Below are 12,675 nucleotides of genomic sequence, written 5' to 3' on the forward strand. Positions count from 1 at the left end.
GCCTGGGAGCGCCTTGGGATCCCCCAGTCAGAGCTGGTTGATGTCGCCAGGGAAAAGAAAGTTTGGGGCTCTCTGCTGGAACTGCTACCCCTGGAACCCGACCACGGATAAACGGGAGAAGATGGATGGATGGATCTCAAGGGGCTACCCTTAAATAAAGCTTAAATATTATACTGTGACTATATGTAACATACTATACTATGTCTTTTTTGACATACGTTATGATTGTTTTTCAAAAGTAAAGAAATGCATCTGGGTTTTGAGAAAAAGACAAAATAGAAATCCATGTAACGTGTTTCACACTTTATTTATAGAAAAGCACTGAGATTCCAACACAAATCAATATAAAATGGTAGTAGCGTTACATAAATAGTAATAAATTCTCGCTTTATAGACAGTAGCTCAAGAAGTGGCGCAAAAAAATTACAAAAAACAAGTGTTGATGATAAACTATCATACTTCTGTGGCAACAAATACTGGAAATACCTTTTCATAATCAGTAGCACAAAGAGGCAAGAAACACTTTTCCATATTCCCTTAGATTAGAAATAATCCAAAAACAAAACAAACTGGGAAACAGTGGGTGAACTAGATTAATAACAGCTAAAGAAAATAAAGAAAGAAAGAAGGAAAGAAAGAATAAGAACTGGTGGACAAAGTTAACAAAGACTGAAAAACACAGATCAAGTCAGAGGGAAGGACTTATTTGCAGTAATGCTGTCAGTAAATGTATCACAAAGCAGCTGGATGGAACTTTAAAGTTAAGAAAGTAGTAAATAATAATATCCCTCTGATTTAAGAAGATAACCGTCTCATGCTAATGTAGTAACCAGAACATTAAATCAACCTTTTTTTATCCTCATCTATATAACATTTGCAACAGCAGAAGATGGAAACCCACTAACTTGAGTAAATCTTTGACTCAATAGGATAAAAAAAGGAAGTGGTTACCCTGAACGCTGCTCACTGACCATGCATTGCTCCACCCTGTGAGAGGGGGTAAGGAGATGAACAAGTGAAGATGAAATAACAAAATAAGTATAGCAATGAGAAAGAAGTCGTGAAAGAATAAAAAGAAAAACACAAGGTCATCCACAGGCCGTCTCCTTTGTTCAAACAATTGCCGCTTCTGACTCTTTGACATTTGTGTGTTGTTCCGTCTCACTGCGGCGCCGCGACACGACACCTCCGAAAAGACACTAAAGGCATGAGTCCTGATTAAATAAAACCAACAAAGAAGTAAAGCAAAAATAAACTTTGTACATTGATCGGTCACAAAAGGCATTATTCCACCTTTGTCTTTTCCCCCCTCTCTTTATGTTGCAGCGTATGCAGGCCGGCTACTGCGCATTGTCCAAACACAAGCATGCTGAGTCTTGTCTTTGTCTGTCCCCCCTCTCTTTAATAGTGGTTCAGTCCACTGAGTCTCTTCTTCCACACGTTTAAGTTTGGAGGGGGGGCATCTTTAAGAGGTGACGAGACCTTCGAAGTGGTTCTGCATAGTCAGGTTTAGAACGTATCTTTACAAATGAATGCCTTCCTCATTATCCTCAACGCTTCCTTTTGGAAAACAGATGTTTTTTTTTGTCTTTGCAAATCAAAGAAAATGACAAATAATAATAGTTATTATAGCAAAACTGAAAGAAATGTACACAGGAGCACCTGAGAAATGCCTTTAAGTGTTTGCTGTTACAAAAAATGCTGTCAAATTCCCCGTCCAAACAATTCAAGTAAACCCCTGCTAAAACTAAAAAACAAAAGTAGAAACAAACACGTAACATACTTATCATAAATAATTATAACTTTACAATTTTCTGAATTGACACTTTAATATTTACAATATCTTAAATGCTTAATGCTACTACTTTTTTGTTTTGTTTCTTTAAGTGATGTCCCTGAGAACTGAGTTTAGCCTCTCTTACGCGTTCTTTTGCTCAGTTTTCCTTTTTTTGTTTCATTCTTCTTTCTTCAGATCGAAAGGCCCAGAGTTGTGACTGACTACGAGGGTAGTGGGTGAAGGTAGCTCTCATGGAATGTAAAAAGCAGACAAGAAAATGTTCCCCTATTCTCCTGCCATCAACAGGCTGAACAACTAGCTGTGTGCGTGTGCGTGTGTGTGTGTGTGTTATATGCAGTCAAACAAAGTGACCAAACAATCAATAAATAAATGCTGAAGCAGGCAGGAACATACTGAAGAGGTATTTGTGTGAAGTGCTTATAAGATGACGTTTTCTCCGACCATTAAAGATTCAAACTCTTGCCGTTCTCTATACTGCCATTAACACTTTGCCACTGGGTAAGAAACAGGAGTGTGGGCATCGAATCATTCAGAATTGTTTTTTGCACTGTGTATCTATGACTCTTTGACAGTCCAGAAAGACTAAATCCAGTAGCATTTACAAGTTAATGGCTTTAGCAAGTTTAGACCCTTTTACATAACAAAACCAAGGAACTGACGGAATGAAATAGAACTTCAGGATCAACCAAAATCGGCATAGTTTGCTTTAGCCATGATGGAACCAGTGTGATTACTGTGTTTTTTTATGTTTTAGATATATCATTTTTTATTTTATTTAGTAAGCCCAAACAATAATAAAACCAAAATGAACAGATGTTTTAGCCAAGTGGGGGCATTGGAACAAGCTAGCACAACATTATCACCTAACCAAGTTACTCATACGTTAGCAAACAGTTGCTAATGTACTGTTATGCGCATTGAGCAGAGATTGAGCAACATTGGTGTTCGTTTGGATTCATGTTCAGGTGACCTAACCTAATAGTCACTCTCATTTTAGCTCAGTTTTGGTCTCTACCAGCTAGCATGTGTTTGGTATAAGATATCTAAGTTAGCATTTATGCTAACAACCCGCTGCTGTTGGAGACAAGGACGATGTGCAGCGAGACCAAACATTTAGCTACATGACTCTAAAAAGCTAAGGCAAAATAGAAACAAGTAATAATTATCTGTGGGGTTGTTACTAGAAGCCCATTTTTTTATTATACAGTTGATCTATTTTCACATGACAATATTAATTAGTGCAGAAGTGCTATAAGCCTAATTCTATTTTCAATTTTATAAAAAAATATTTTTCTCTAGATACAATTGTTATTATCTGTCCACAATGGTTGAATGGTTTAGCACTGAATCGCTCTAACCTAATTTTAGATAAGTATATTTTTCAAGGATTTTTTTTTCATTTCCATTCCATTTATTCTGTCAGTTTGACAGCAATTACGGAAAACTACTGAGAAGAAATGTTTTGAAACTTGGAGAAAGGAAAGATCCCATTAGCTCCTGGAGGGGTTCCCAATATTGGGTTGATACAAGCATTACTTCTCATTAATCGGAGGACTGCACTCTCCAAGTTCCCATTTATTTTAAGATAATAATGGCTATTATATTTTAATAGTGCTTGTTTGACTAACCAGGAACGGGAAGTACCACACAGGTCAGGCCAAGAATCCAAGAGCGTTGGTAAAAAGTACTTTATGGAATGTCGGGGCTCTAGGGGTTGGAAGTAAAAGATCAAACGTTGGAACCAGATTTCTGCTCTTAGTCATGCACTAGGTTCATGAAAAAGATCCAGGAAACGACTCTTAAAAGGTTCCTGAGTTCCCGGAAAATGTTTATGAGATGGAAAAGGGGATTTTGGCTTTGATTAAGTCACTAAAAGAGTGAAAGGTGACCTTTTGGGTCTTCTCGGTTTAAAGGTTTGGCCACTGTACAGCAGTGCAGTGGTGCCTCTAAAGATTGGAATTTGACCCCATTGTTTGTCACAGTTGTGTATTATCACTGTCTATAAGCCTATAGGATGACATATATCTGTATATATATATATGTGCACGTGGAGCCTCAACTACTCTACCTTAGCTAGAACAGCCTGAATAATGTAACTTTCAGGCTTCTGGATTTGAAACATGCACTCTGGTAAGTAACATGGTTGCTCCTCACACATGTAGCTCTGTTTTATGCCCTGAAGGAAATGGGCCATTTCTGATAGAGAAGTTAAAACTGGCAAATAATACAGCCGAGGTATGAGAGTAACACTAAGTGTGTTTTTTTGACCTCAGTATGTTTTCTTTTCCGTTTTGAAATTACTTTCAAAAGTTCCTTCCACTTTGAAAACCACTTCCACTTCCTCTTCTCCCTGAACCCAGCTGAAAGCATCGTCTGGCTCAAAGTAAGAACCCCATCCAACTAAATCTTTTGGTTTTTTAAATCGTCATGTGCCACGGAAAAACAAATATTTCTTTTCACAATCTTTTTAGTTTTTCATATTAAATGTAACATTAGTTGCAGGGGTGAAAACGCTTTGTTTTTATTTGTTGTTTCTCTGACATTTCAAGTCATTTTCTCCCTTTTTGCACTCTCAATGAAGTATGAGAGTGCAAACACTTTCTGGTTCACATTCAAGAAACAAAACAACAAAACAGGACAAAAACTTAAGACTTAGTCAACAAATGGTAAAAACACATGGAATTAAAAAAACCTTAAATAGAAACAAATAAGTTTAACTACTTCTCAAGGAGTGGGGGGGGTCAAAGGTCAGCCGAAGCGCTCCCTGACCAACATCATCAGTTTCTTCTTGCCCTTGTAGATCTGTTTCAGGTTGTCTATGAACTGGGCTAACTGGATGTGGCCGTCCTGTGCCAGCAGGAAAGTCACCCGTGCTTTGCTCAGGAACTCTATGAACTCTCCGTAGTGCCGCGGACTGATGTGCGTCAGTCGAGAGTGCGTGGTGTTGATGTACGCCGAGATTGTGGCGTCTAGGAGCTGCCGCAATGGCGCTTTGTCCGTTGACATTAGCTTCCCAGAGTTCCTTCTCCCGGGAATACCGGCGAGGCCCGGTGCGGTCATGGTGCACCGCCGCAGGATGTCGGACAGCACCGTGGCGCAGTGCACGCTCTTTACCACCAGGGGGATGATGGCGGCGAGTTCGTTTTTACCCAGGGAGTGGCTGAGCGCACAAGCCCAGAGCACGTCGTTAATGGCTGGGTGCGTGTCCTGGTTGTAGGCCAGGTTGAGGTGGGTCATGGCGAGGGAGGCCAGCTTGAAGGACCGCAGAGGGTACCCCCGGTGCTCCATGTACCTTGCGATGGTGAACAGCTGGGAGTAGGTCATCCCCGTAGACGCCGCGTCGATCACGATCTGGTAGGCCGTCTCGAAGGCGATGTGGTCCTTCTCGCATAGCGTCAGGGCGGACAGGGCACAGTTCTGGGGGTCCTTCATGGCGCACTGCAGGGCGAGGGTCCTGGCACAGCTGGCCAGCTCCTCGCGCTGGGGGTAGTCCAGGCTGAGGCGCAGGATGGTGTTGTGGGACATGACAGTGGCCGCCACGATGCTGGTGGCCTCGGTCGGCGTGAAGAGAGTGTACCAGCTCTGGAGGATGCTCACCAACGCCCGCAGACCTGAGGAGGAGAGGGGGTCCAGATTAAACATTTGTTGTTGTAAAGATTATACAATACTGGTTTCATTTAGTACTTTTAAGAGCTATTCAGTCAGTAGGGGGCTTGGACTGGGAGCCGTAGGGTCGCCGGTTCAAGTCCCCGACCAGACCTAAATATGGAGTGTGGACTGCTACTTGGAGAGGTCCCAGTTCACCTCCTGCCCTGCCGTGGTGCCCTTGAGCAAGGCACCGGACACCCCCCCCCACTCCCATTGCTCCCCGGGCGCTGTGCAATAGCTGCCCACTGCTCCTAGTACTAGACTCCTGGTACTAGGATGGGTTAACAAATGTCGCTGTGTGCTCTGCATGTGTGACCATTAAAGAGGGTTTCATCCTTCCGATTCTATTATATTAAAAAAAAGAATCTGACAAGGGAGAAAAGGAAACAAAAGAAGCTTTATTGTAGCAGACTTGAATAGCCTTTAAATAGGATCCCTCCAATGTGTGAAGCTTAAATGCAGAAAACCCAGTTCCTTTATTATTATTATTATGAATCAATCAATGTTTCCCAGTCATTTTCCACCATTTCTTATTCTTTTATGTTTTTATTTTTATTTGTAATGTTGTGTACTCTTATCGATTCTTTTTTAATTTTCTACAGTTTTATGTTACGTGCTATTTAGCAATATAAAAAAGTATTTTTGAATTCAAGCCATAATGGTGCCAGTGTGTGTGTAGTAGAGGCATCACATACCGACTTCAGTGGCACAGGTTACTAGCCATCGAACCATCTCTCTCCTCCTCCAGTTCAGTGTGGACAGAGTCATCCTCATCACCTGCGAGGCAAACATGAAGAACGTTATGTATTTTCAACTACTTTGTACAGCGGGGAAAAAGCATCTATTAAACACATATTAATAAATCCAGTATTTGCCTCGCATTCACTTTGACAAAACACCTCAAAATATATTTATAATTAAATAATAGACAGCTTTTATGTGCGCAGCTCCACTTGCTTGGAACAATCTTCAGCAAGAATTGAAACTGAGCAATCTCATTCCTCTGCATGTTTTTAAAGCTAGGGTAAATGAAATGCTTGCCGATACAATGGGCACTTGTAAATGTCTATAACTATGTATCCTGTAAATATAATGTATAATGTCCTTTATTGTTTTATGTTTCATGTGGAACCTATATGCTGCAGGTCTCCCTTGAAAAAGAGATCTATGATCTCAATGGGACCAATCTGGTTAAATAAAGGTTTGAAATGAAATGAAATAATAGTACAACACCACATGTCTTCAGTGATGATAGATGGATCCAAAAAAGTGTTAGGATTACACAGATGTCTAAATTTGACCCTTCCATTTTCTTTATTAGCAGTGTTGCTGTCAGGACTTCAGCTGATACAGTTAAATGCCAGGAGGAGGAGGAGGAGGAGGAGGAGGAGGAGGAGGAGGAGGAGGTTGAAGCCACAGCTATGCCGCAGCCTTGATGATCTGAAGCTTTCTTTTTTCCTATGTTTACCGTAAAACCCAAAAGGCTTAATTATGTGGTCTCTTCTCATCAACAACGGAGAGGCGCTGTGTGATGTTTTCTCTGCTAATTTGTAGTGAGGCTGAGGAGGCCTGCACAAATTACAAGTTCAAGGAAGCAGTAGCATGTTTCAACAAGTGACCAAATGATTTATGAAAACAGCAGACTCGCCCTCAAACTTCACTTGCTCTTATAACGCGCGCGCACACACACACACACACACACACACACACACACACACACACACACACACACACACACAACACACACACACACACACACACACACACACACACACACCACACACACACACACACACACACACACACACACACACACACACACACACACACACACACACACACACACACACACACACACACACACACACACACACACACACACACACACACACACACACACACACACACACACACACACACACACACACACACACACACACACACACACACACACACACACACACACACACACACACACACACACACCTGAAGGCCTAGCTCCAATGCCACGTTGAGCAGAGTTATATCGGGCGGGTTGTCTGCGGGGGTGGCGATTTTAAAGGCGTCCTGGGCCAGTTTGAAGATTAAGGAAGAGGAGTGGATGTTCTTCTGGATCGCCTCCAGCACCGTGCGCAACCTCAACATGTCACCTGCGGGGAAATAAAACAGGGTTATTAACAGCCACACAGTGTTTGACAGACACCTGAAGGGGACACCTCTCCACTGAGACCACAGCTATGGGTGCAGTGATGAGTACCTTTAGCAGCCGTGAGCATGGTGGAGGCCAGCTCACACTGCTGGGACTCCAGGTGACCCAGAGTGAACCAGCGCGGGTATCTACTGGGAACGATGGAGATGCCGTGGTGAGGGTGCCCCCCGTCCCCGGAGCCTGCGGAGGACTCCAGCACCGGCAACCTGATGGAAACACACAACAGTAGGTATGTTTCATCATGTCTTTAGTTCAAATTAAACATCTAGGATGGATTTCAGCATTAGAATTTGAAAAACACCCATGTGTAATCTAGTTTATAGAATATATAAGAGTACATTTACTTATGACCACTACATTCAATGCAGATAACACAATACACCATCAAAAACATTGATTGAAGTATTTCTTAAGCAGAAATTGCCTTTCATAGATCAAACTAATTGATACATCTAGAAAATAATCAGCAAATTAATGCATAATGACACATCCGGATAATGCGCTCATAATCCCTTGCTACAGGCTCGAAAATGACCAAAAAGCTGAAACATCTCTGCTCTTAAACAACTTAAATAAAACGGAGTATTTCAACAGGTTTCAGGCTGTGTTTAAACTCCTTTGGACCTCGTGAACTCAATATCCTATATCATTTGGTTTGACATTGGCTACAATTATTCATGGTGTTGGGAAACTGACCTCATGGCGCGCAGAGCCACCTTGTATGCCATGTCTGCGTCGTGTGGCAGCAGAGCGGTGAAGAGGTACTTAGCGAAGGTGTGCATGGGAACACTCTCCCTGTGGATAACCTCACCTAGACCGCTGAACGGACCAGCTGGATCAAGAGAAAGAATGAATTATGTTTAGTTTAGTTTTGCTTCTCAACAGTGTGGAAAGACCAGGTGGCACACAAAGATGTCATACCTTCTAGTAGCTGGACGGACTGTTTCCGAAGAGTCTGAACCAGGAGGTCGTCAAGCTCGAGTTCTTGAAGTTTCACGACAATCTGCTCCTCGTTACGACACACCTAAAACATCAATTCAAGATTTGAGTTTCAAGGCTTTATTGCTACAGTGTAGATATGGCAATGACAAACTTAAGTCACAGGATATATAGGACATAAAACAAATAAAACAATAGAATAGATAGATAAAACATAGTCACAAATTGCATTTTATTCACTGTGATCAGACAGTAAATGTTCAATTTAGTTAAAATGAAAATGATGGAAAATGGACCAAAATGCTCCCATGAAACATAAATAAAACCTCTGGGAGAGATGCAAAGAGATTGATATTTTCAGAATTCAAGAATGTAGAGTTCAGATTTGTGATTTATAACTGTTAAGCGGGAGTAACCAGCGCAGTGAGGGGATTTTGAGTTTGAGGTATTAAAGGACCAGCAGGGTTCTTTAATACCACTGACTCTCACATCTGTGTGTATCGACAGTCACAGTGAATATATGAATTAATTTCACTATCAAGAATTCCTTTACGAAATGCAAGTGCTTACATTTTGCAACCCTATGTGTGTCTTCTTTCCCATGTTTTTCAAAGCACTTTGCCTTGTTATTAAAATGGTTACACAAATAAACTGACCTTGTCTAAAACATTCATATTTTTGCTGATTGCACCTGACATTAAGAGCCATTTTTGCACTCCAAAGCAGATTTACATAAAACAACTTAATAGCGACAACATGACCTTTTCTCTTTTTTTGCATAGCAAATGCTTCACACAGATGTTCAATGAAAGTGTTTTTCTAACATTGTCTACACACCATGCAAACTCACACAGCTTGTTTTAATATGCAACAAACCATTTATGTTTTCTTACATGAGGGGGTAAAGTCTGTTTTTGGATTAGGTTAAAATGTATATTGTGTATTTTCAGGATTACTGTACCTTATCCTGAGCGTAGAGACCCTCTGGCATTATCCTCTGCTGGCCCATTCCCATCAGAGCTACCTCTAAGGCCAAAGTCAGGTATGACTCCCCTCCATCAGAGCTGCCCCACACGGGAACATGGTGGTAGACCGGAGGCCTGAGGTCACCATCTGAGAGGAAGGAAGAAAGAAAGAAAGGTATTTAGTTAACCAAAAGAAGATGTGTTTAAATCTGAAGAGAAATACTAGTGTTATTACAATGAACTGATATGTCGCATTCACACTGCGGTACTTTTCCCACAAAGGTTCATGCGAACTTAGTTCATGCGAACTAAAGAGTTCGCATTAACTAAGTACAGATCGCGTTCACACCGGAAAAAGTCCCTGGGGGTGGATTAGGCAAATGAAGCCGCTGACGTCACTTCTTCTTCTTCTGCTTTGGGTTTACTGGCAGGCCGCAAACCACTTCACGGCGTATACTGCCGCCCAAAGTCCCCGGCCGGAAGTCCCCGGAGTTGGGGACTAGCCTTCCGAGTAAATCGCCAGATCGCCGACACCTCATCCTCATCTCCACCGCTCCCATGTTTTATTTTGTGCTGCCATAAGTTAGTCTCTCTGCGTTTCTGCGCTGGGCTAATGCTAAAAATGCTAATGCGAGGATAATAAAATGGCGGCTTCACAAAACTTTTTGGGAGTTTTACAGGGCGTGGTTTGCAATCCGCCCAGCCAATCAGAAATATAGCTCTTTTCTCACAACAGAGCCGCTCGAAAGTCCCTGCTCTCTAGCAGGTTCGCATGAACTAATTTTAGTACCGGCTCTTTTTGGTGTGAACGCGATAAAAGAGTTCTCATGAACTAAGTTCGCATGAACCATTAGGCGCTTTCACACTGCGGTACTTTTCCCACAAAGGTTCATGCGAACTTAGTTCATGATCGCGTTCACACCAAAAAGAGCCGGTACTAAAATGAGTTCATGCGAACCTTTTTACCCCCTCGAAAGTCCCTGCTAGAGAGCAGGGACTTTCGAGCGGCTCTTTTGTGAGAAAAGAGCTATATTCCTGATTGGCTGGGCGGATTGCAAACCACGCCCCGTAAAACTCCCAAAAAGTTTTGTGAAGCCGTAATTTTATTATCCTCTCATTAGTGTTATTAGCATTAGCATTAGCCCAGCGCAGAAACGCAGAGAGACTAACTTATGGCAACACAAAATAAAACATGGGAGCGGTGGAGATTAGGAGGTGTCGGCGTTCTGGCGATTTACTCGGAAGGCTTCAGTCCCCAACTCCGGGGACTTCCGGCCAGGGACTTTGGGCGGCAGTATACGCCGTGAAGTGGTGTGCGGCCTGCCAGTAAACCCAAAGCAGAAGAAGAAGAAGTGACGTCAGCGGCTTCATTTGCCTAATCCACCCCCAGGGACTTTCTCCGGTGTGAACGCGATCTGTACTTAGTTCATGCGAACTAAAGAGTTCGCATGAACTAAGTTTGCATGAACCTTTGTGGGAAAATTACCGCAGTGTGAATGCGCCTATTGTGTGTCGAGATGAGCCTACCCAAAAGATCACAACAAAGATAATAGTTCCTGTACTTGAGTGACAGTCATCATTTCTGGAAAGAGATGAAAGAGACCTTGCCCCAAGATAAATATATGAATGCCATATAATTCCAATATATATATTCCAATATTGAAGAAAAGGCACACATCTCTAGTGTTATATTTACAAAAGACTCAAATGTTGATTTATTAATTAAAAAAAACAACGGGAAAGAGGGAAAATATGTATTTTTGAATTTGGGGTGAACCTCCCATTACATTTTCAGAGAAAATTATACTTGTATGACCGGTGTATATATACCTATAACGCTTTCTTTACATATGAACACAGTATCCATGTTGAACTGATCACCAATTGGACACTAACCCTACAGCAATGCTCGGCTGCTCTAAGTGAGAACAGATGCCACGAGAGTCTCAGCTGTTGATTGGTGCCCATTTGTTCTCTCTGTCTCCCCCACCCCATAATTCTGTAATCCATAAATCCCCTGTGAGCAATAGATCCCCCTCAATCCCGCTTATTCCACGAATGTGTTTGCAAGTGCGTGTGTCAGTGAAGAAATCCAGGGAAAAGTGGAAACTGATTTTTACAGGCTTAACCCCAGTGCTATCAGTTTTTGTTGTTTTGTATGTGTGCTGACGTGTGATTGGTTGATTTGAACTGATCAGAGAGTGAACTGCATTTTCATTGGTCGATGCATAGTCTTGTGGCCCAGCCTCTTTTAACAGATGTTCCCAGCTGTCTTCCAGAGGGAAATAAAGCATGGTGACCGGGCTAAGCCAAAACTCAGAAAATAGCCATATACATTCTCAAATTCCCAAAACAACATAAGACAATCATTCACTCTATCCCCACAACACACACACACTTGCACCAATGAGTGTGCCAGCATTGTTTGGGTTGACAATAGTTCCCTGTAGCCTGCTAACAATGGGGAAAACCCAACCCCTATTCTACTCTGTTGCATAGCCACTGGTGAAAAAAGGGTGGGACATGCAAATGGGGATCACACACACACACACACACACACACACACACACACACACACACACACACACACACACACACACACACACACACACACACACACACACACACACACACACACACACACACACACACACACACACACACACACACACACACACACACACACACACACACACACACACACACACACACACACACACACACACACACACACACACACACACACACACACACACACACACACACACACACACACACACACACACACACACACACACACACACACACACACACACACACACACACACACACACACACACACACACACACACACACACACACACACACACACACACACACACACACACACACACACACACACACACACACACAGAGAGAGAGAGAGAGAGAGAGAGAGAGTGTAGTCTAAATGATCAGGGTGTTTCAGCACGATCCATTCATGCTCTGCTGGTTTATGGCCTGTCTGCAGCACAATAGTGCCCGCTCCTGATATAAGAACATGGAGTCTGTTGTCTAATGAGTCACTACTGGTGTACCCGCTCACCTCTAAATTACACCGCTGGTGAAGTGTGCGA

At 42.4% G+C, this 12,675-nt stretch overlaps 1 protein-coding gene across 2 annotated transcripts in view; it reads right to left on the reverse strand.

Annotated features, from left to right (window-relative positions):
- Positions 1–288: 288 nt before the first annotated feature.
- Positions 289–12,675, reverse strand: part of LOC117462133 (zinc finger SWIM domain-containing protein 5-like) — a 78,761-nt gene continuing 66,374 nt past the window's right edge. Inside the window, exons 10-16 of one of the 2 annotated variants that reach the window (XM_034104216.1) lie at positions 9,556–9,707; positions 8,577–8,679; positions 8,352–8,487; positions 7,704–7,861; positions 7,433–7,596; positions 6,142–6,223; positions 289–5,409 (exon numbers count right to left, since the gene is read on the reverse strand). In XM_034104216.1, the coding sequence (XP_033960107.1) occupies positions 4,547–5,409; positions 6,142–6,223; positions 7,433–7,596; positions 7,704–7,861; positions 8,352–8,487; positions 8,577–8,679; positions 9,556–9,707 (1,658 nt within the window). In that variant the 3' untranslated portion in view covers positions 289–4,546. The remainder of the gene's footprint in view (positions 5,410–6,141; positions 6,224–7,432; positions 7,597–7,703; positions 7,862–8,351; positions 8,488–8,576; positions 8,680–9,555; positions 9,708–12,675) is intronic. The other variant, XM_034104218.1, reaches the window with a different exon arrangement.

Source organism: Pseudochaenichthys georgianus, chromosome 17 (assembly GCF_902827115.2).
Source record: "Pseudochaenichthys georgianus chromosome 17, fPseGeo1.2, whole genome shotgun sequence".
NCBI classification, from domain to species: Eukaryota; Metazoa; Chordata; class Actinopteri; order Perciformes; family Channichthyidae; genus Pseudochaenichthys; species Pseudochaenichthys georgianus.